Below are 25656 nucleotides of genomic sequence, written 5' to 3' on the forward strand. Positions count from 1 at the left end.
TCACGTTCAGTTCCAATGTAACTAACTGCCATATCCATACCACATCACAATGGTAATTGACAGTTACAAGGATGATCTGGATGCTAACATGTTGGGGGAGACGATAAATAGTAATAATGTAAATAAATATGGATGAGTCCATGACTAACCATACCCTTGAGAAATCAAAGCAGTCACGTGACTATACTTTCATGTAATTATTAGACGAAACTTAGAGGGCATAGTTCCCCCAGACAGCATAAATGCTTAAAAGTAAATAATACGGGGAAAGCATCTGAGGTCAAGGCATATGTACCAAGTGAATTTTCTTATAAACTCTTAGCATTTGGAAAGTGTCTGTTTTCCTTTTTTAAAAAAATGGGAGATTAAGCTCAGAGAAGCACACTTAATCTAAAACATTATTCAAACCCTTCTAGAGTCTTCCAAAGTGGAGAGTGTTAAATATTATGATCATTCCTTCATAATACTTGTGCTTACCTAAAATAGGACATCATTCCCTTTATAAAGTCTCTCACTTGAAATAAAGAAAACATATCTGTTAATAACCAAAGCAGTGTACATGGATTTTCAACATCAGAATATTTAAATACTGTCAGTGTATTCTGTTTTGTGATAACATTAAATAATGTAGAAAGAACTCCTTAGTTTTTTTTTTTTACTTTGAAAATGATAATTACTTATTGAGGTTTAAAAATCACGCTTGAAAGGAATCAGAATGTCTCTTTTCAATATTAACAGAAACCAAACTTTTTTCAAAAGAGATGGAAAAATTGCTTGAAAAGGAAGACTGGCCCTCTTCAAATGCAACCAAGAAGCAAAGAGGAAATGAAAAGTGCATGATTCTTGGATAATTTCTTTTTTCAAAAATATTCACATGTAAGGTGATCACTTAATTTATCATCCAAACTGGGACACGTTTTAAGAGTGAAAGGAGAGGCTGTTAATAATTAGTCTAGGACAAAAGGCTCGACCCAGGGCATTCTCAGTAAAACCAGGACCTACAGCACTCCAGGTAAGCAGACGTGCAACGTGAGCTTTTTACCAATTTCCTCCTCTTTTCTCGCCCTTCTCTCCCTGACCAAATGAGGCCAAGTGGACAAAGAGTGGTGCATTTTCAGGGTAGCCTTTTGGGAAAAGCAGAGAAGCCCGGATCTAGAAATAGGACCACTGGAGCGAAAGAATGGAATATTTAAGACATTTTAATCAACTCAAAGTTTTCTATCTTATCTGGTTTATTTTTTTTTATACCGAATTTCTTCCAGGCTTTCAGCCAGTTAGTCTGCATGGATTATACATTTTAGAAAGGAAAAAAAAAATAACTCCATCCCAAACCTCTACAGATGGGCCACATTCTTTGAAGCTCTCTCCTGCGAGCACCTCTGAACTCCTTAGCTGTGTTATCAGAAGAGCATAGACAGCCTCATCCGTAGGATAGAAGGAAAGGCCAAGAGGGGAAAAGAGTAAACAACACAGAAACAGTATGATTGGCACACTAATGAGGCCACCGGTAATCCTGGATAAGAACTGGAGCACTGCACAGTCCACAAGGGTGCCGCGACGTAGGCAGACTGCTGTGTGTGCTCATACTGCACCAGTTCATTTGGGGGCCCACTTATTATTTTAATGGCTACTGCTACTGTTCATCCCTAAGAAAGTCACCCGGAAAGCTAAAGTGAGAGTTTCGTCTGGGCACAGTTGTTCACTTGACTGCCTGTATATCTACGCACAAGATGTGCAAGTTCTGTTCACGGACTAAAAGGAAATAATTTCTGGCTCTGTTCCAATACTTGTCTTTTTTTCATTCAAAGCATTTAGAATAACTGATCTATAAACTATAAATAGAATGAGAATGTTATGCATTCTTTTCCCCTTCATGAGTACACAGGAGTTTTTGTTCGATTTGGATTTATTTTCTCTTTACTATTTCCATGACTTGAAAGGCCACACTCTAATGCAGTTAGAAGAGGGAGTATGGTTCTCAAGAAGTTATCATCAACAGGGTCACCAAACAGGCCCCATCCCCTGGGAAACTCAGAACTTTGACCTCTGGCTCTCCAGAGAGCTGGAGTTCCAGGGACCAACTCTGCACATCTGCCACCACCGGCATCCCTCTTTATCCAAGGATGCCTGAGGTCTCCCGACCCTTCCCAGGCTTGCTTTAGGGGCTGTGCTGCACCATGCCAATGACGATGGTCCTGTGGACATGTGGAGGTAATGGGACCGAGGCAGGAAACACAGGCACCTCCTTTCCTCCATTCTGTGCATTTTCCATTGGAGCAAAGTCCCTGCCAGGGGGTGAAAATTGGTTCTTGAGGGGAGGGAGGGGTAAAAAAAATCTTAGCTGGTACAATAGTTTGTAGCTCTCCAAGTCCCATCCTACCTGACAAAATCTTCTTTAGTATTTAGTTTCTCTCTTTGAGGAGAATTTAAATTTAAATTAATTCTTCTCCTTAAGGGGAGAAAATGAAAGATTGAGAAATAATTCTCTAGTTAATCATTGTCCCTTTCTTGAGAGAGGGAAAAAGAGGGGTGAGGGGGGAGGGAGGGATGAAAAAGAAGGAGAGAAAGAAAATGGGGGAAAAAATGTACGAGGATGAGGGACGAGTCCTTAGGTAAACAAGTGATGGCTGTGGATAAATAGGGAAATTGAGGAGACGGAAGCAGATAATAAACAGTGCCTCCACTCGACCATGGACCCTGCCCAACAGGGTTGCTGGGTGACTCTCACTGTACTGGTTCAGATGGACAGAAATGTCTTTCTGCAGGTTCTGCCTTGTATTGTTCTTATCAAATAAAGGCTGCTTACAGTCTAGCTTCCTGACTTGACACTTGAGATGGGCCTGTTGGCTGGCATTGTCCTGCACGCCACATCCACTTATGTGTCCAGGTTGAGGCTTGCCTCAGAAGGCTCAGCCATTCCTGACTGGGTTTGCTTGAAGACCCGGCTGACTTCCTTTGTCCTCGACCTTCTACAGATTCCAGCGCTGTACGGTACTGTCAACTCTCAGGTGGGCTGTGATCCTTCCTGGGTGTTGTTTCAACCCAAAGGCTGATAACACCGCAGGCCATTGGACCATTCCCTTAAATGCTTTCAAAACACCTCTTAGACCGAAGTCATCATATGCAATATTTAAAGGGGAACAGATACTGCAGTTCCTTTGGGAAGAGGCCAAAGAGAGAAAAATGTTTCCAGTCCAGAGGCTGACTAAATTGCCCAGGGCTGGAAGAGGTACAGGATCGAGCCTAATTCCAATTGCCTGCCCAGGAAACTGGCAGCCAGTTAAGCCCAAGTCCTCCCCTTGCACACTCCTATGAAAGGCATACCAGAGCCAGCAAGTCCACGTCATGGTAACCCAGAGATTTGTGCCAGCCATCCCCTAGGTCCATTTGGCTGGGCCCCACATTTGCAAATGGCCCTTAAATTTAAGCTTTGTCCATTATCTCTACATGAGGGTATATATACAGTCACCAAGACACATGGACAAGATTGAAAGAAGACAAGTCCATCATACAGATTCAAACTTGTGTCGCATTACCAGATCATATCACACTACAGAAAACTATTAGCCCTGTCATTATTTTGTGAAAAGTGCAATTGTATTTCACGGTATTCTGTCTATGTGTAAAAACGTTAAACTGTTAAATATAGACATTTGAAATATACCACATTTTTAAACTCCGTTTTGGCATTTTTTTCAGTTATTAATAAACCAGAAAGTTCAATTAATAGAAGTGACAGCAAGAAGCAGGTTTTATAAGAGCCAAATTGTGATTGTCAGGGTCATACCCAAGGTCAATGGGCCTTGGAATAGTTTTCTATATCATAGCGGATGCACACAGCATGGGCTAAACAATTATTACTTAATTGATTGCTGAGTATTTATTCTATGTCAGTGAAGAGATACTTTAACTTACTGTGCAATATTTAACAGAAAAGGTCAAGTTTTTCCTTCCATGCTAAAGATATGGCAAGTAATCTCATAACTTTTATACTTTATTACAGAAATATTATGGATAAATTATGAAATGCAGAAAAACTAAAAGAGAAAAAAACAAATATTTTCCAGGACATGAAATCCCTGTTTAAGCTAAGAGGATATTTTTTAAATTCTGGAGAGAAGAGAGTGTCTTTCTACACGTCTACTTTAATGCGTGTAGCGGAGAGAGGGCATTCTATATACGCTCAAGCGAACTACCAAATGGAACAGGCAATCATTGAAAAGACAAGATAAACAGATATTCTCTTCCAAAGATGTCTTCCCTCCTAAGCAAGTTAGGAAAAACACACAGATTCCAAGCATTCCGACCCAAGAGCTTCACAGTTTAAGGAGGCTCCAGATGCACCCATAATATAAATAGTGAGGGTTAATGTATCATTCTACTGCAGCTTTAACCAAACTCATTGTCCCTAAGTTGTAAAAATACTATTCACACACATGGAGCACTTGCACTCCCCCTAGCAAGAATTATTCCGGAAAAATAACAAGTCACACCACTTGAGAAGAGTACTGGAAAAGGCACTGGTTTATACATCACACAGAGCTGTTTTTAACAGGCTCCGAACTTCAGACAAATGAACAATACTTTCACTAAACTACTATATAATCACGTGGAAGTAATTTCCATAATATTTCACTATTCAAACAGAGAGGAAAATGTAGATATTTAAATAAACAAACACAAATCCTTTATGAAAACTTAGTAAAGGATATACTTAGGTTAGCAAAGATTCACTTAGCTTGATTAATAATTTGGAAACAAATTAATTATTTATAAGTACATAAAAATTTCCAAAACTCAGGTCCTTAGCAGCTGGGTATAGATTATAGGTAGATATCTTATCTGTACATCCATAATTTGAAGCAAGTTTAAATCATCCGTCTGAGGCATAGGGGTATATAATAATATATAGTAAAAGGTCATTATCAACATCACCTTGTTAGAGATCAAGAGATGGCTGCTGCTTCTAAAATTTAGAGATTAAGTAACTTTCTCTTCTGGGAAATCACGTTATTGACCTTATTTCATCCTTACCAGAAATTAATCAGAAAAAAACACATTTATATTTTAAAATTTTTTCTATAGCAGTACTTAACTTTGGATAGGTGTCAATCATGTTGTTATGAGCAAATAAACCACATTAACCTCTCAAATTTTCCTTGATTCAGTTGCTTATTTTTACATAGTTGGCTAAATCTCTCTGGAACTTTTGGTGGAACAAGGATTTATTCAATTGCCTAAAGGCCTGAAAGAGTTAATTTAACATCCAAAATACTCCCTTAAATCCAGAGTTTATCTCATTCATCTTCAAACCTCACTCCATATTTCTAGTAGAAACTCAAATATGTAACTAAACACCTGACATTGGAAAGAGCAGGAACCTTCTCAAGCAAAACTCACAAAGGTAGCACGTCTATGTCTTTCTTACAGGTCAAGCAAAAGTAAACAAATTACTCATAACTACAAAAAGACCTAGCCGAAATCTTCCATTTGCCACAAATGTGCATTTCCTCATTATGTACAACACTTTATTTCATTTAGTTCCACATCCTGGCTGGAAAGTAAAATGCCTTTAGAAGTCAACACGATGCAAAATGAGACATATTAAACAGTGCAAGAAGCAGTTTTATGATCATCTGCATTCAGCTGATTATTTACAATATTTATATATTGTAGATTAGCACGTGGAATCTTAATTTCCAGTCAAAAGGCACATATAGTCTATTATATTTCTGCAATCTTTATTGTTTATAAGAAAGAATAATGAAAAAACTGTAAGCAATTTAAAGAATTCATAAGATGACACACTTTTTTCTATTCCATGTTCCATTTTCATCTAATATGCACAAAATATCAATACTATGCTTCTGCAGCTAAGGATGACTCTTTTGACCTTTTATTTATAATTCACATTGCAATACAGAACTAAATATATGGGCCGAAAATCAGTTTGAGCTAACTCTCTCAAAGCTCTAAATAAATTCAGATAAACAGAATCATGCAGTTGAATTAAACACTGAAATTAGTGGGAAAAAAACGTATTCTGAGATTCAGATATACGCAGACACAATGGAAACATATGAATTTACCTTCATTTTAGGCAAACACTTCACAAACTCTGAGATACAGTAATCCCTCAATTGCGGAAAATAATATACAATAAGAATGAGGAAGATCATTGTCAGAGTAGTCTTCACAAGGGGAGGTAAATGGATGCCTTCCAGACACTGATTTATTCCTAACACAGCCTAATAAGATTGCACCTTCCTCAGGTGTGGGGCTCCCCAGTCCTCTGAGCTACATGAGGCCGCACTCTCCTCTTTCCTTGCACCCCTGGAGAACCGGGCCAGGAGGCGCCTCCGCTACTTTCAGTGATGGCACCCTGCCTTTACTCAGGATGCAGCCGAGGTCCCACGCCTGACCAAGCTGAGCCAGTGCTTTCTCTTCAACCTCCAAGTCACCAACACCACACAGCACCAGGGAAACGAGAACTCTCTGATACTCTGTCGCCCAGACCTGTTCCTACATAATAATGACATTTACCAAAGAGTAATGCCATTTTATGACATTACACAGGAAGAAAAACCGCATTTGACTAAACAAGGTTTTAGAAAGTATTTTTCACTGTCCGTGTAGCCCTATTCTGTTCTGTCTTACCAACACATCTTACATGAAGAAAATGACACGCTCTGGAATGTAGGCAACAACCTTTTCTGACCACCCACAGGAAAGCAGCGCCACGCTTTTCATACCTTGGCAGCCACGGATGAGTTGGGTTTCTCCAGCAAGTCCCACAGTTTCTTCCTTTTTTCAGGGCAGCAGGTGTTATCAAACTCTTCTCCCTCCCGCTCCCGCATGGTCTCTGCCTCTCGCCTCAGTTCTTCGTTCATCTGCTCCTTCTTTTGATGATACCTGGCCTGGCAACAGGACTCCAAGTAGATCTCATCAATGCCCCAGTAATCAAGCTCTTGGCCAAAGGAGAGAGCACACATTTCTTCCATCATGTGGAGTTTCCCTGTCCGGTAGAAATTTAAGATGGAAGTGAAGGCTCCCGGATGCCGATCAAAGAAATACTCATTCTCATTCAGGTTGTAGTCATCGCACACCTCCAGGAGGCTCTCGTGGGTGTTGCAGTCCCGCAGCTTCCCCAGGCGTGTGCGGGGCAGCCGGTCCAACGTTCTCCACAGCACCTCGTGGTTGAGACCCCCCACGTTGATCTTAACTCTCCGGGAGCACGTTTTGCTCCTAATGATGTCCACGGGTTCCGGTGGGAGAGAAAGTGTCGACCTTGAAGTCTTCCTGTTTAAGCCAGGGGCAGCCTTTTCTGCCATTTTGAACTGAACGAAGCTGCAGAGCCAGGGTCTTCCAAAGAGTGAGCCGTGGGGAGGTCAACTGGAGCGATATCCCTCTGAGGCAGGCATTTCCACGGACACAACTGGAAAACAGCAACAACCATTTGGTTACTGGCATTTTTCCTTCAGCATTTCTTATTCTATGGGCTCTCTCTGTTCATGCACAACCAAGAGGTGTATTACTGTGTATTTATGGAGATATAAATCTTTGCTTTAAGATATAAGAAGGGAGGAAAAGATAACACAGTGTCCTATACAGAAGAGGCTGTGTACTCAATTTTATACACCTATAGGTTGACAACTCCCAACATGTCACCAGAGACCTCCTTCTCAAGCTCTAGACTAAAATATCCATGCGCTGATCAACTCTTCCTAGATAAACCTCAGACGCCTTCAACTAAACTGAACACACCTCCAACCTGCCCAACCAGTTCTGGTTCCTTCTCCATCCCAGATTTATGGCTCTTCCCAGCCCCACACCCAACACCCAAGTTAAAACTCTGAGAAATCCTGATCCATCCAGCCACATCCAAATAAGCACCAGGTCTTAACCAACTGCATCTCTTAAACGTCACTGAAGCCCCCTGCCACCACTACCCAGTCCCCGTTACCCTTGAACCATGATTCTGGTTCATACCCTCAGCATGTCTTGCCTACTTTTCTGTAACAGCCTCTTAAACAAGATCCTGAAGTCTGGTTTTGTCTACCTAAAAACCATTCTCCACACAGCTACTAGAATGATCTGCTAAGATACAAATGTGACCTTGCCAAGATTTAAACCCTACAAAGGCTCATGGTTACTGGCAGTATAAAGTCTGGTTAGCCCTACCAGATCTGGTCTACCTCTCCACCATCACCTCTCATCTCTCCCTCATCACTAGATTCCAGTGACCTCAGACCACACACATCATTCTGTCTCAACCTCCCGGTCTTTCTTCATGCTGTCTCCTGGACTGCCCTCCACCTTTCCCATTTCCTTTTGACAAACTGCTGCTTGCTCTTCAAGACTCAGTTCAGACATCACCTCCTCCAGAAAGTCCTCCATGATATCCCTCCTCTAGGATCATGAAACTCTCTGTGAATGTCTCTTCTGTTTCCTCATACCACCACATAACATCCTTCCCATAGGATGCTGGGAGCTCTTGAAGACAAAGACTATCTTCTCTGTTATTATATCCTTATCCCTGAGCACAGTGCTCACATATTGTGAGGATTTAATAAATGTTAAATAATGAATAAATTCTTTAATTGTTTTCCACAAGACAGCTGACAAAAGATCGAGCAGAGCTAATGTATATGCCCAGAAAAGTGCATAAATGGAATTATTTGGATCACTTGCCTAACATACATCTATGTTCACATGTTATGTGCATATATGCTTGTATGTACATAGTTATGTCAGTGTGTGTGTGTTCATGTTCTTTTTCTCCACAGCTCCTTTCTCCTGTGTACTAATTCTTTAAGACATTACTGCTCTAGTCATTCCTCTTGTTGATCTATTATTCTGATCTCCAGCAGCAAGCATCTTCTTACTTGATCTTCCCCTGTAATGTTTTCACAGAAGATCATGGAACTTCAAGCAATTGATCCAAGACACCACTTTTAAAGTAAAATACCATGTTTCACACAGTTGATGGCTCATACCAAAGGGAAAAGCTTTTAGATTTAAGAGGTCCTTATAATTAGAACTCTCTTTTAAGATACACACCAATATCTGTATGCCTCTGGTTTCTCCACTCCTGTAAGTTAAATTTATTTCTCCATCTGGAAGCCAAGTATCCTCTCGAATGAAAACAAGTCAAATTTATGAAAAAAAGTGTAGATGGACTATATAAGTATTCAAACATGGCCAATAAATACACTTGAATTGGGAGTTTTTTCAACATAGTTACAGAAATATTTTAAACCTATACATACACACTTTCATCACAGATGACAAAAATTCCTATTTTTACAAAAAGAAAGAAGAATTACAATGACTGGATAAGTAACAAATTTTCTGAGCCTCAATTTCTTAATCTACAAAATGAGGATAATAGCATCGACTTCATAGGCAGTATTATGATGATTAAATGAGATCCTTTATGTGAAGTGCTCACTACAGAGAGGTATATCTGAATAGAACAAGTAAATCCATATTTCTCTTTAAGTTTGGTTTCCAGTCACTGAAAGAAAACTAAGATTAAAAGCTACACCAGTGTCTATTAAATAAATTCTAGCATTTAAATTTCTTTCCTTATGCAGATGTTCTGTCTTCTCAAGTGGATTATAAGCCCATAAGGTCATGAATTGTGAGTCCCACCTTTTCACTACTGAGCACTATATGTACACATAACAGTCACGTCACAGCACATATCTTTGATGCCATTGATGACCACGTCCAAATTCTGTATTCAGGAGACAACGGACTATATATGTGGTGAATCTGAATGTCTGTTCTCTTCTAAATAACTTGGTTGCAGGAACAACGACATCTCAGCAATCCATATAGATTATGTGAACAGTCCTCATGAACGCTAAGCAGGAAAGCTAACCGTTTTTAATTTGGCTACAAGTAAACATAAAATAAATTTACTCTTTTTGGAATATCATGTCATGTATTAACATAACAAAGATAAACAGTTTTTGAACAGTGTATAATATCAGATGAGAGGTCTTCCAGAAAGAGTGAGAGCAAATCCTAACATGACATGAACATCTCCCGATTGTGGTCAAGGGCTTAGTGTGACTTGCTTTCTTGTAAAAGTCATTAAATGCCATGTCATGGTCACCGGTAGGTCACCATTTATCTGAAATAATTTTACTCCAAGACTTAGAGTGAATTTTCCTTTTTGTGGAGTGTGTGTCTCAAATGAAGAGAGGTCACAAGACTTACATTTCAAAATATCTTCTTTACTGATCAAGAACTTTCTATTAAAAGAAATCCAGTGTTGATTACAAATCCCACAACAAGAGACAGACTGAAATTCAATGCCCTTTCTTCAAAGTGGGGGTAGAGAAACTGAGGATGAGGGAATGTGGCCTGTTGATTTGATGTTCTTAAGACTTAAAGACTATCTGCTCTGATTATTGTTACTGCAGTTAAAAATTTTCTATTCTCCCTTGGCAGAATATTCTGCTTGTTACCTGATAAAGAGTGGAGGCCCAAAGGCATAAGTTCTTGAGCAGTTGAAGAGCTGTGAACAGTGTTCACAGAGTTAATCAAGCCTTCAGAATAGGAGTAGAAAACATGTGGTCACATTTGGAAGCCTCTAATTCCAGCACAGTGCGAAGCATAAGCCCTGATCAACAGGATCTTTGAAACTCACTGAGCCTTTCATCTGCCTGCCTGTCATTCTCCTTTCTTTCTCTTCCTCTGTGGTTTTTCTCTCCCACTTTGCCGTCTCTACTTCCCCACATCTTTCTTATGTTTCTTCCTTTCCTCTCCCTCTCTTCCTATCCTGTTCTCTGGATCTTTCTATTCTAACAGTCTCTTAACCAACCACAAACCCAAATTCTATATTTTTAAACTTGTTCATACTTCCTAAAGTTTTCTATATCCTTAACATGAAAATCTCTGCAGCTGAAAATACCATGTCTCTCTCCAAAAGAAGAGAAAAACATCTAAACTGAATTGCTTTTTACGGGAGTTTGTCTGAGATGGAAAAAGGGGCTCAGGAGCCCTGGGTCCAGTTGAGTTGACCTTCTGCATCCCCCTCACCCATTAAATAATGGCATTTCCATGGCTGCAATTCTTTGATTTCCAATGACACTTGGTTAATTTTTCCTCCCACTATGATTCTGTGGCCTTTACCACCCTGCCACTCCAATCACCATCCTTACTTTAGATAGAAATGAACATATCATAGTACCTCTGAGTCAATGAAAACATTTTTTTGGTGTCTAATTTCTTGAGAAAAGGTGGTTTTCATATTTCATTTCAACAGCCCTCTAATATTTATCAGGGCTTCAAACAGACTACTTTCAGAACATCATAAAAGTTTCATTTATTTTATTTAGTGCTTAGTTGATGTTCTACATTTCAACTTTTCATTTTTTATTGATGCTCTTTGCAACCATATTAATTTTACTTCTAACGATGAATCCGTCAGTTTCCTCTGGGTTAGGTACTATGTCTTGCCCCTCTTGAGAGCTTGCAAAATTTTTGTGTTTAATTTTAGTAATTAAAGTAGATAGGACACATTTTCTCATATACAGTTGTACAAGTGAAATTATGTCTATCATAATAATTTTACCCCTTAAGAATTAATCACGCAATTCAATTTAGTATACAAGTACAATATAAATTGTAATAATTCAGTGTTTAAACTGTGTAGACATTACGCAACTGTGTAGAATTTATACACATAAATAGTCAGTTATAAACAACACGCATTTTTATGTCAAGGGCAAAATCTCAAGGAATCTTCTGGCAGTGTGCTGGTTTATTCCACCTCCTTTGATCAACTGTAAGTCAAACTTGCAACAATCGGTGGGCCAGTGCAATGTACTAAACATCCTTTCATTAGTCTGTTAGAGAAAAAAGCGCCTCTGAATAATAAACAACAACAAACATTCTCGTTCTGCACAGCTGCACCATGCTCCTACCAGCAGCGTGGAATTATGCTGCCACTCGTTCAGGGCCAAACCTGACAAAACACAACTTTCTGATCATGGCATCCTAATTACAGCGTGAGATTCCAGGTTGGGGAGTAGGATTTTTTTTTTTTTTTTTTTTTTTACTGTAGTCTCAAAAATACTACCATTGTGTCATACACTTGACACTTCCTTAGTGTAGCCAGGCAGGATAAGTCCCATGTGCGATCCCGTGAAGATGACAAGCAAATCTTTCGAAAGACCTAAGTGATGTTTAACATTTCATTTCTGTGTTGATAGTACACGCTGAGCAGGCATTTGCAAACAAGCAGCTCTGAGACCTTTAAGTCTAACTGACTCTCCGCACAGCTCTAAAGCATTTTCCTAAATGTTCGTGTATGGTATTAAGTAGTAAATGCATCTTTTTCTGTAACAGTTCTTTCTGTTTCAGAGACCCACAAAGATTATTTGCAGTAAATATCTGGAGAGAAAGCCATTATAACCGTAAGTTGAAAATGTAATCAATGCTCTTTTAAAGAAAAGTGTTAGTACTTACTGAAATTTTAAAAAGCATCTCCAGAATTTGCTAACGAAAAACAGTAAAATTATAGCGAGTTCAAAACAAATCAAATTTATTTGAGAAAGATAAACAGATAGTATTTTCCAGTAAGGTCCTGGAAACTTTCAGCTATCCTAAGAAATTCAACTAATCTACTTAATTACTTTAGAATCTGGCCAGAAATATTAATGAATTTCACACTTTTATTGTTTTTAATATGTCAAGTTCTAGTAATAACTGAAACACTGTCCTTGTCCACATTAAGGTGGCAGGTGGCATTTCTTTCCTGCAATCAAAGGCTGCTAATATCAATATGTTCCTCGATTTTAGCACAACTATTTACTCCTTAGTTTAAAAAAGATCTAAGACTTTTATCCTTGAGATAACCGATGCTTTTTTTAGATACACTCAAACAAAATCCTAAAAGCTTTGCTTTCAGTGGTCAAAGGAAGCATTGTGTTGCAGTAAGAAGGGAAAAAGACAAGCAATAAGTAGAATGTGTAATATGAGCATCTTTCAATATCATAGATGTCTCCGAATAACCAAACTTATAAATAAACTCTTTTATTTAGCACATAATATGAATTTTCTTCATCATAACAGAGAAATATTTAAAGAATTAGATCCTATATATATGTTTGCTAGAATTAGCTGGCTTTGCCTTTAGAAAAATGGCCTCTCAATAAGACACAGCTGATAAAAAATCCTTCTCTACTCTGAAAAATATAATACTGATGTTATAATGCATCTTGGACCTTTTATAAACAACAAGGTATAGTTGTGACTTGAAATTTTCAGTCTTTTCCAAAACACACACACACAAAGGCTCAAACTTTTATATGAGAGTTCAGCCATTCAGCCGGTGGATTTTCTATTATGACAGTAAAAGTGCCCTTTATGTTGGGGCCCAAGATGTGTGCTTTTAAATGTCTCCTTTTGCAAAGTCTTCCCAGAGTCACAATGGAGTGAAGGGGATAAATAAAGACGAAAGGTGGTGAGAAAAATAAAAAGGCAACCAACAGAGAAACTATTGGCACCACCGAAAGGAATGGGAAACGAGGTGGGAACACCCTGGAATATCCTAAAAAAAAATCACAAACTTCAGTCGCTACCTGACATTCTATGTGGATGGCAATCTTCTGTCTGGACGATTGACTTAAATTTCATGTTCCATCTGGGTGTTTGGCCTAAGTTAGATCCAGCTTCTATGAAACCAACTAAAATGTTTATGAAGTTTGGACAGGATTCGAACATTTTGTTAGGTTTGTTTTCCAATACAATTAGTTTTTAGATCATGTAATGATTGGTCCGAAATGTTTAGTAGTAAAATTCCCCGCAAGTGACGTTTCTCAGTTGGGCTCCATTTAATAGCAAAAATACACTTTCCGATTACATTCCAGTCCCTTACTTCTTCATAATCGAACACATTACACGCAATGTGGCTTTTATAAAAAGCTCAAATACTGAGCCTGATTTGAGATTAGTCCCTGTGACTTAAACATTATACTGTGCTTTATATACCCCCATATTTGGAGACCAGAATCACAGAATGTGGCAGAAGGGAGCTTGGATATGATCCAATTCCCTTATTTACAGCTTTCAAAACTGAGATCCAATGAGGTTACGTGACTTGGCTGATCTCTCTCTGGTAGTTGCTGAACTCAGACTAGAACCCAGATCTGGAGATGCCTACATAAACCTCTTTCCATTACACCTCACCTCATTAGTCTTTGCTTTTCAACTTCCAGTTGGAGTTTTAAAAAGCTTTTATTTCTTTGTCTACCCCCACGTCAAAATATTGATTCAAACTACATTAAGTTGTGACGTGTTATCTCCTATACATTCTTTGTTTCCTTAAAGGGTAATAGCTGCAGTCAGGCAACTTGATTGTGTTCTGAAGAGAGGCGCACTTCACAGAATGGGTCTTTCACTACCTCGGCTTCCCTGGTACCGGCTTTTGACAATTCCCTCCTTCCGCTCTGGACCCCTCCAGTCAGCTCTGTACACGGCAGCCCGAAAGCCAGCAGAGTGGAGCTATCTCTGTAGAAGATGCTTCCATGCTTCCTACTCTCAGGATAAAGACACAACACAATGCAAGGACTGCAAGGTGTGTCCTCTACTCGTCTCTGCAGTTCCATCACATACCTTGCTCCCTCTCACTCTCTCTCTGCTCTAGTTTCTTCTTTCATTTCTTTTCATGTGCCAATCTCCCTCTACCACAGGGAATTTGCACATCTTCTTTTCTCTCCCCTGTTCACCTTTAGATATCAATTTAAAGATCACATCTAACATAAAGCCCTCTAATCTCTGTGACTACACAAAAAACCTCCTACTTTAAGGACTTAGAATCAGATGCCCCTGCTAAAACTGTAGCAGTTGTCGCAAGAACAGTTTTATATTTGTTGGGATGAGTATTTTAACTGTTTGATTAGTGATTAGTATCCATCCTTCCCACTAGAGTCTAAGTTCTTGAGGGCAGGGATCACGTCTGATCTTCATCATTGTATCCCAAGTGCCTGGCATATAGAAGACGCACAATAAATATTAGCTGAATGAAAAAGTAAACGATCAAATTCATATTTCAACATTTATTTAAAAATAATTTTCCTTTCATTCCAGCTACCTCATTAATTGCCACTCCCTAAATCCAACATGACTTTCAGGTATGAAATGCTCTTTTCCACATTCTGCATCTGATAAACTCTTACTCGACATTCAAGGTCAAGAACAAATATCTTGTCTAGGGAGAATTAATCTCTTCTGCCACAATGGGTTCAAAGTTTGTTCTATCTACGATAACACTTTTCTCATTGTATCATACTATTCTCTTACAATTCTTTCATATTCATTCATTCAGCAAATATTGACAAGCCCTTCCTCTGCCTAAGGCCCAGTCTCTGACTTCATGGAGTTTGCATTCTATTGGAGGTAGATAGACATTCTATAAGCAACTAACTACAACTGTGATACAAGCTACAAGGGTGAAGAAGAAGGGGCCATGTGAACTTCAACTGAAAACACCTTCTTGGCTGTGAGTTCCTTAAGAGTGATAAACATCTCTTATCCATATTTGCTTCTTTGGAACACAAGTCCTTAATAAATGTTTGTGGACTGTCTGAAAGAATGAATGAATGAACGAATAGTGAATTTCAAGGCACTATTATCCTTTTGTTTTGTTTAACATCATTGAATTTCAATTTACGATGGTAACTTCCAATTTGTTTAGAAGTTCTGCTGGCCCTTATTTTCCAATTTTAACAAGACCTGGGTTCGAAAAAAGAGCTAGATTTTCTGGAACAATGTAGGGGACAAATGATAAATAAATAACAGTCTCTAACAATAAGTACTGCCTCAAAATAAAAAATGCTGCCTCAAAACACAACTGGGCCTGGAAATGTTCAAGCGGACCTGAGGCGACCACCTGTCAGGTATGCACAGGAGAAACTCCTGCCCTCTTGGGAGACTGACAAGATTGCCTCCAAGGTTTCTTCAAACACTGAAATTTTATGGTTCTATGAGATTTCTGTATGAATACTACTCATGTACATATTCCACTGGACAGATGAAGAATAGGAAAAAGTTCACTCTTGTCAATTTCTGAAGTTTAAAATTTCGTGAAAGTGAATTTTCTATTTCTCAGTCTATACTCACTTATTCCTAGGAAAGATGTTCAAGGCAGAAAAGCCAGTATGATAGAAATGCCACCAATAAAAGAACAAAGAAAAGTAAAAGAAAAGAAAGTATCAAAGTTAGTGAATCCGCACTTTTTTACAAGATGAGCTTATTCCCTTCAAGAATGATCTTTTCGGTTTCTAAGTAATCCTCTATATGCATTGCCACGTGAAGACTATAAGAGGAGGGCAAAGTTGAATCAAACACATGACCCTACAGTAATGGAAATACAAGCAGAGCAGTATTTGGGCCAGGAAAATAACAAAGTGAGAGGCAGAAATCTTCCCCAATGTATTCAAATCACAATAGAAAGTGTGTGGCTACATCTTCAAACTCAAAGCAGTCTACTACCCAAATTCACCTTAGGATGCTCAGGGTAGCCACATCCATAGGTAGCTTTCCTTCCTTGTCTGACTGCCCATGTTCAAAATAATGTGTTCTAGATTCTAGTATGAAAAAAATTTCTAATAAATCAATGGTATCCTTCATCAATGGAACTAATTTAAGAAATCAGAATGTGTCACAAGTAATCATAAGCTTCATTTTTTTTCTGTGTATTAAGTAGAAAAGGGAAGAGGTTAACTAATCTATAGACATCCATCTCCACATCCCTTATGAATAATGTTTTCCATCCACCCCTGTCATCAGTGAGGCTCATTAAACAGCAGTTATTAAGCATCCATCTGTGTATGGTACTTTATAAATATTCCTCCCCTTACCCCTGCCCCCTTTCTCAATCTACCATGTGTCTCTGTTGTGTAAAATGTTAGGTAGCTACAATGATAATAAATAATTAATGGTAAGAATGTAAGGCAGATGGATGAGATGACCTAGTGGCATCTATGAATCTTTGGATGTTAAATTTACTGCTAATAATATAATTTAGAACAATTTGATAAGAAAATATCAAACATTTGATGAGGAAAATGAGCTCATCATAATCCACCAACATTTTCTAAAATAAAAATGTGACAATTAGGGACCACAGATGGACTGACTGAAGCCCTGAGTTCATGTGACTTGTACCAGATGATACAGTCTTGAAATAAATAATTTGAAAAACAGTGTGGAAAATCATAAAAACTATGGTTGCAACAGTATAATAGAGAATGTTACTTTGGCCCAAGGGTGAAAATATTCAGAAATAAAGGACAGCTGTTCTTTTCATTGAAAGGAAGAGGGTGCTTAAAGATGGTAATTAGGGATTTTTTTCCCCTTTTTTCAGTTCTTCTCTAATGTTTTATACTATTTTTTCTTTTTTTTTTTCCTTCAAGGAAAGAACTAATTATTCTAGATTTAGAGATGGTGATATTTAAAGCACTCTTTTTCACCTTTGCAAGCCTCATTTAGTCAGGATTATAAGAAAAAAGCATGTCAGTGTAAAATAAACTATTGCTATGAGACTCAGATTTGCAATTTGGATTTTATTTCAGCTTAATATCAAAATTTCCATAAGCAGACATTATATTTCCTAGAAGGTAGGGATATTCTTGGAGTTATATCTGAAGGAGAGCCAAAGTTATGATCTCATTTGCTTTGTGAATTTTGTTAATAATTATCATTTTCATCACCTACCACATATTGAGTGATTATTATATGCAGCCACTGTGCTTATCCCATTTAATTATCATAATGAGAATTCTCATTAATTCTCAACCCACATTAGTGTGGGTATTATTATCTTTGATTTACAGATAAAGGGACTGAGGTTCAGAAAGGTAAGTTCCTTGCTCAAGACAGCACAACTAGTAAGTGCTGGTTCCAGGATTCCAATGCAGCATTAGGTTAACTCAAAGCCCATATTCTTAACCTCATAAGTTGCTGGGGATTTCCCTTGAATGGCAGGATTCTAGATACCTCAGAAGGATAAATAAATGGAAATGTAGGACCAATATTGAGCAATCTTTTTAGTACGCAATAGAAGGAAAGAATGAACCTCAAATAATGCCTGCGCCATTATCCCTTGGCCTAAGTGGCATGTATAAAATATATTAAATGCTATTATTTTCGTATAGGTCGAGATGGTAGGGTTGGCAATTGGTTTTGCAGTTCTAAATTTTTAAAACTAAATATAAATTTTAGTATATGAGTTTCAAAAGTAATACTATTAGTCTTGCTATTTGACGTCTATGGTCAAGATAGAGGCTTAAAAATATTTTTTTTAATGTCAAAAATATAAAATCCACCATATTGGAAGGGGTCCACTCCAACTGGGCAAACAACACTGGTGGATTTAAATGATCTTCCCATGGTCCATCCAGCATCAGTGCTAGGAGCCAAGTCTCTTGTTCATGAGCCCATGTTCTTTCCCCTATACCTTGCTACATCATAGCACCAAAAATAAATATAAAATTAGAACAATGGAAGGGAAAAAATGTGAAGTAAGAGCAATCTAACTATCTCATACCCAGTTAAACCTATAAATACTGATGAGTTGAACCTAATTATTAATGATTCCTGACTACAACATAAATCTGTAATTTCTACTAATCCAATAATGGTCAGAAGGGAAAAAGATCATAAACTATAAATAACACATACTGATTTAGGTCCATCATTCTTTTCTCATTCCCTACCTTCCTTCTAAAACAATGTGTTACTTTGCTATCATTGTGTATGGAGTGCAGGGGATACTAAATTGGATAAAGTAGCCCTCGCTGTCAAAGAACCCACAGGATTACTGCAAAGAATATTATGGGAATTTTCAGATTTGTGCTTTTAGCATATATTGGTAGGTTCAGATAATACTATAGACTTAAATATTTATTTAACCAGAATCTAATTAAAGTTTTCTACCTGATTTTAACATATTGATATAAAGGAAGAGAGAGGTATAAAATACCAGCAAACGATGCTGATGTCTTAATTCCTGGCGCTTTGGAGAATCTAATCGTCACTTATGGGTGCTGTAGTCTTAGCCATCATTTGGAATTTTAAAAGTTCTTTGAGGTCTTAAATGATTTAATGGGTGAAGTGATAAATGAATTATTTCATTAATTCATTCAACAAATATTTATTGAGCAACCAAGAGATATCAAGCATAGTGTTCCAAATGTTATAAAATGCCTACAAGAAAATGGCTCCCTAGATTTTTTTTAAATGTCAGAAACTCTTACCATAATGTTCTGCTTTAGCTGCATGGATATAATTACAAACTATGTTCACTATGCTGGAAAGTAAGGATTTTGCTGGGCCTGAATGAAACCAGAAGCCGAGTTTAAGAAGTAGCTTCTTCATAGCTTCTAAGCTTTCTGTGTGCACTCTGTCTTTAAAGCCTAATGAAAATGCTCTCTTTAGATTTAGAAGAAACTAGGATTCCAAATTTAAAATGACATTTATCTCAAAAGTAAATTAATATTTAATGATAGTCTGATTAATAATTGTGATTTTATGAACTGGAGACATTTAGCATGAAAGCCCACAGACACATTTGTTCTAAGCTACACAGACTAGGAAAAGGACTAAAGATGGACCATCTCTTCCCAAATGTTACCTTACCATTGTATTTCAGAATTCTGCCTTCTAAACACCATTTTCTCATTCTGGTCTTATCTTCCTGGAAAGCTTTTCATTTGTGAACAAGCAGGATGAAGAATTCAGAAGATCCAGTCACATGAGAACTTTCAAAGGATTAAAAGCAACTATAATGCTATCTAGGTGCTAACTGTGGGAAAAAACAGCACAATACTTCACCTGACATTCTTTACATAATAAATATTGAAATTATTATAGCTGATAAATCTCCCAATATGGATCAATTCACATGTCAAGAGCAATCATCATTTCAGAAATTTTTTTTGCTAATGATTTGAACTGTTTTTTGGCTGGTTTTTTGTTAATCATCTGAACTGATAAGATAGCTTTTGTAAATAAGCACAAAAGAAATCAATATGCAAAAGAAATGGAACTTGTTAAAGGACATGGTGTTGTGTCTGTGGCATTTTAGAGGTTAGAAAGGAAACAAGAATAGAGGAAGAAGGAGTGAGAGAAGAAGGGAGGGAACAAAAGGAAAAAGATTCTGTTTGGGAAAAGTGGGCATGAGAAAGCATTTAAGGTCACATCACATAGATACTTACAAAGATAATGTTCTACACTTGTATAATATTTTACATTTTGTACAGTTCACATAAAGAAAGAAATGCCTTCAATAAAGAACAATTCCCATGTATGGAAACAAGACCCAGTGCATTCAAATCTCTTCACTAGGATGGACCTGGGAGATACTCATCAGAGTCAAAATAGGCATTGGACTCCAGAGATAGCTTATATGTTTATACATGGTTAATTGGAGGCCAAAATTGGTTGTAAATGGGTATTTCTAGAATTTAAACCATATTGCTTTTGAAACTTAGGGTTTCCTAAAGTAATTCATGCTAATAATAACCCAGGCCTCCACTGTCTCATATGGTAGCCATTAGCTGCATGTGACTATTTAAATTTAAAATTTAGTTTCTCAGTCTCACAGATCACATTTCAAGTGTTTAATAGCTTATGTGGCTAGTGGCTACTATATCGGAGAGCACAGATACAGAAAATTTCCATCATCACATTAAGTTCTATAGGAAAGCACTTGGGTAGACAACCTTCCTGTGAAGTTGTGAGGCTGAGCTCTGTTCTGAAATAAGGATGAGAGAAAAATTTCTTTGGAAGAAGCAGGTTCTGCCTTGTCTCTATCTCAGTCCACCAGCTGCCTCCATTCTTAGCAGCGGTAACCCCTGGACTCCCACTTACAAACTCCGCTCCATCCCAGATTCTAGGACCATCCTCGCCCTTGTCAAGAAGGAGGTAAAGAGTGCATGGGTGTAAAATAATGCAGGACCATGGATTGCAGTTCATGATCAGGCAAACTTGCTCTGGTTCTACTCTGTCCCACCCCAGGCAGCAATTCTTGGTGCCTGTGCTCCTGGTGCTGTTTTGTGACCTAGACTCTGACTTAGGTCCTGGCTCCATTCATTCCTTCACTCATTGATTCAACAAATAAACAATGAGTATCAACTATGTGCATGGAGTAGTAGAGGTGCTATGGATCAAGTAGTAAACAAGAAGGACAGTCCCTGCCTTTACTGAGCTTACATTCTCACACAGGAAAGTGACACTAAACAAGTAATTACCCACAATTTAAAATTAGAATTAGGGTAAGTGCTGCAAAGGGTGCTAGGAAAGAGAAGAATAGAGAGATCAGTCCTATTCTGGGGGGCCCAAAAAGACTTCTTTGAGCCTGTGAATTTTGACCTGAGATCAGAGACATGAGTAAGAGTTAAGTAAATGAAAGTGGGAAAAGACAGCCTCCCAAACAACTATGCACACAGGCCTTATGGCAAGTAATCCCAGACACCTTAGATGAACTAAAAGAAAGCCAGCAAATTGTAGCCAAAGCCAAGAGGCGAGTGTGCCTGAGATGAGCCTGGGAGGCAGAGGGCAGACGGACCAGAGCCTCTAATGAACAACAGCCTGACACTAGTGACACTTGGGAAAATGAAGAAGGAAGACGGTAACCCCAAGTCAAAGATTTAGGCCTTTATCCCAAGAAAAATGGGAAATCATTTAAGAGTTTTAGGTGGATGAGTGACATGATCAGATTTGCCTTTTGCAAGAAAAGCAAAGGGCAAAATGGATTGAGAACACAAGAAAAGAAGCTAAGAGTCCAGTTAGTGAGCTTTAGTGGAAGTCCAGAAAGAGGTGTTGGTAGTTTGGTGATGGCATAGGAAATGGTCCTGTCCACTGTGCTGAAGCCCTGCATGGATAACATGACCATCATGTGGTTCTCCTGAGAACGGACTGTCTAAACTAGTCTCAACCTCTGCTAGCTACTTAAGATAGCTCTATTCCTAAACTCTAAGTCCCCATAAACCATAGCCTTGGAGCCTAGGGGCTGGATCATCCTAATCCTGCCTGCCCTGCCTGCCCCTGCCTGTCTAAATCTCTAAATATCGCCTGCTCCAGACTCCCTTTCCCATATTTAGCCAGGACTTCCTCCAATACTCCTTAAGTCTAACTTCCTGCCTACTCGGACTGCCATCTGCCATCTGTCTGCATCCTCTCCAGATGCCACGTTTGTCTACCTGACTGATCTCCTTTTAGGACCAGCTTATTCTGACATGACTGAGTACCCACTGTTAGAAAAGAGGAGGAGAGAGTGGAAAAAAAGAACAAAATAGCTCAAGTTTTGGAGTCTGCAAAAAAATAAACCAGGGAACCAGAAGAAGAGCATAGAAGTATCTCTGGGTAATAATGGCGGCCAATGTCTCAACTTCTCCAACTCAGCACACCATAGCCCATGTGCTGCTCCTCGCTCCAGAAGTGGCACCCTCACCCCTTCGTTTCCAGCAGCCTTGCCTTGGTCCATCACCTTTCCTTTCCAAATACTTCATAAAGAATCATCAGTCACTTAGACCTAGGGCAGACTCACTGCGCTGAGCCCCTAGCGAGGGATCTGGGTGTTCTATGTCTGCTTTCAGACAGACTGTAAGCCCTGTGAGGGTAAAGACCAATTTTGCTCAACCTCGTGACCTAGAAGAGTGCTTTACACATGAAAAGTGCTTAATAAATATTTGCTAAGAGCTTGTCTTTAAAAGCTGGCTATAATTTCAAGCCAGCTGGACTATGAGAAAGCAATAAATCCTCGTAGAGAAAGAACTGCTGCTTTGTCTCAGAAAAAAACATAATGGACTGTTTGGCTATTACAGGCAAAGTCCCCTTGCAGACTTGCACACCAAGTCCACTGGCACCTTGAGAAAGGATAGAGGGAAAATCCTAGATGAAAAGATGTGAGGAAGAGTCTGGAGGAAGAGAAAGGCCTAGCAAATGGCTGGTATCCGGGCCCCAGAGAGATCTGGGCCAGTGAGCAAACTCTGATGGTGAGAAATGGTAAACAGATTTCTAGGAGCAGTGACATCTAACATTCAATTGGCGTTAGTTTCTTGTCTGTGGTATAATTACCATCCTTTATCCCAAAGCACTCAGCCAGAGTCTGTTATCTACAAGAACCTTATACTAGTGATGCTTTAGAGAATCAAAGATGTGTGGCAGTCCTGGAAGCCTGGGTGGAGAGCCAAAGAGAAGAGAGGAGTGAGGTGGGGGAGATGCCATCCATAGCATGGATTAACCAGCAAATGAATGTAATCCAAAATCCTTTTTGGGTTTTTCCCCCTAATTTATTCTGGAGGAAGATGACATTAGAAGGGATGGGCTAATTGTCTATCTAAATTTATATTTCACCTTTGTAAGAGAAAGTTGTCACTGAGAAGCTCCTGTTAAGCCAAGGATTACATTTCCCAGCCCCCTTCCGTCTAGGTGGGTCATTTGACTAGTTTTCATCAGTGGAAGATAAACAGAAGCGTTGTTGTTGCCACTTCTGAGCCGAGATGTTTAAGAAGTGGATGTGCAAGAAGTGGATGTGCCTTTTCAGTCCTCCCTTTCTCCGCACTGCCACACATACCTCTCTCTCTCCCTCTCTGTCTCCATTTGATTGCTATGCAGGTGAGAAATAAACTTTTACTATGTTAAGCCACAAATATTTTGGTATTTGTTACAAGAGCTAGCATCAACCTACCTTAGTCTGAAATTGATATGTTAAGTGGGTGCTGCCTTTATAAAAACCAAAGTATATGGAGTTGGCCATCAGGATGGAAACAGACATGGAAAACTGGAGGCTCGAGAAGAAATGGTTGGAAAGAGCCAGAATGCTAGTGTGTGATGGTTGTTTCTCACTGCCTATAGCAAAGTATTACAAGACAATGGATGAGCTCAGGAAAGAATTGGCTGGATTGAGAACAGAGATAAGGGCAAATAGCCAAACTCTAGAAATGTAGGCTATAAAGCTGGAACAGTACATTGCTTCAGGGACTCTGATGGTGAGAAATATCACTGAAAAAGGCTTTGAATAACACATGCCCATTAAGACTTTCCAGTGAGATACAGTGACTCAGCCTTGCGGCAAAGATCTGATTAATCGAGTTACTTAACCACCTCCACCAAGGCCTACTGTTTCAGATTACCCCAAAGTAACTACTTGAGACATGGGTGGTTGACACAGGAGCAAAGAAATGAAGCAGGTTCAAGAATTGTGAATAGGAAAGAACTTTCAATGTAGTTAGTAGTGTAACTAAAAGAAAGCAAATAGATAAGAAACCTATAAAGATTTTGAGGGAATTGTATTGCAAAGAAATTAGGAGCCTGATCTAAGAAAAATAAAAAAGAAGAGTGACTATAAAACAACCTCTAGGCATCCAAACTTAGACCAGCAAGAAGTTGGCTGAGAAAGTAAAATAACTCCTAAAAAGGGCATATTTCCCTACACCCATTTTGGATGTGGCCGTGAAGAGTAATGGACAAGGAAGGACCTCTCAGAGGGTAGCTAGGGTTACAAAAAACAGTGAACAAAGGAGTTCTTCCAAGACAGCAAAACCAGAATCTAACAAAAGAATTTCCCCGATTGCCAGGGCAGGAGATCTTTAGCAATGTCTAGTAGGATTTCTTCCATGTTATGGGTCAATGACTGTTCCATGTCTCCCATTCTTCCTTTTCTCAAATGGGAATTTTACTCTATATCTGATCCATCCTTGTATCATGGGGTGTCAATTACCTGTCTTTTAGTATAAAGGTTTCTGGACAATGAGGGGCCATATCCAGACTTAATGGAGGGAACTTAGTATCATTCATAGAACCTGGACTTTGAGATGGTTGTAGTGACCAAGGGGGTTCAGTTAGTCTCCTGGGGCTGGGGTTTTCCTCCATGTTCATTCTCTTCCACAACTGCCAGCTAGATACACAGAATTCCAAGTCCCTAGTATAAAGAGAATGAATCTAGGTCCCCAAATCACTGCACAGAACACACACATTAGACTCTCACCTGAGCAAAAAACAAACCTGTGCTCTATGAACCTCTGAAATATGGAGGTTTATTACCGAAGCTCAAGTTACCTCAACTAATGCAATGACCCTTGAAGAAGAAAGAGGGGTACTTAAAGCCTGTTATTATGACCACATTGGGAGCTAGAAGACCTGGAAACACCTGGATTACAAGTTTTGCTATGGGGTATCCAAACCCTCCTCCCCCTTCACCATTCCCGATTAAGGTAAGTCCTGGACATTATCCTATCTGTATTCCTCAACAGTCCCCCGACTAGTCTCTCAGGCTTCAATCCTTTCTCCTCTTATAGGCTGTCTTCCTCACGCTTACTTAGAGACTGTCCCTGCTAAAAAGTGGACTATGTCACTCTATTTAAAATTGCAATTGATCCCCAATCCTGTCCTACAGGATAAAACCCAAATGACTTAGGATGTCATACAATACCTTTCACATTTAATCCACAACCTTCTTCTTCAGCCTCATCTCCCATCACTTCCCTACAACTGCCAATTGCTAGCCAAGCCCTTTTTATGACACTGCTTTGCAAATGCTGTTCCCACTGCCTAGAATGTTCCCCATCTGCCTCCTTTTAGCCTGGTTAAATGCTTATTCATCTCTTAAAAGGTAGCCTAGATGTCACTTCATCT

The 25656-nt window shown here is 38.9% G+C and overlaps 1 protein-coding gene across 2 annotated transcripts in view; it reads right to left on the bottom strand.

The window, feature by feature from the left end:
* Positions 1–25656, bottom strand: part of KCNB2 (potassium voltage-gated channel subfamily B member 2) — a 366511-nt gene that overhangs the window by 333250 nt on the left and 7605 nt on the right. For both annotated transcript variants that reach the window (XM_070631508.1, XM_008515620.2), the window contains exon 2: positions 6753–7435. In XM_070631508.1, the coding sequence (XP_070487609.1) occupies positions 6753–7331 (579 nt within the window). In that variant the 5' untranslated portion in view covers positions 7332–7435. The remainder of the gene's footprint in view (positions 1–6752; positions 7436–25656) is intronic.

This window comes from Equus przewalskii, chromosome 8, assembly GCF_037783145.1.
Source record: "Equus przewalskii isolate Varuska chromosome 8, EquPr2, whole genome shotgun sequence".
NCBI lineage: Eukaryota > Metazoa > Chordata > Mammalia > Perissodactyla > Equidae > Equus > Equus przewalskii.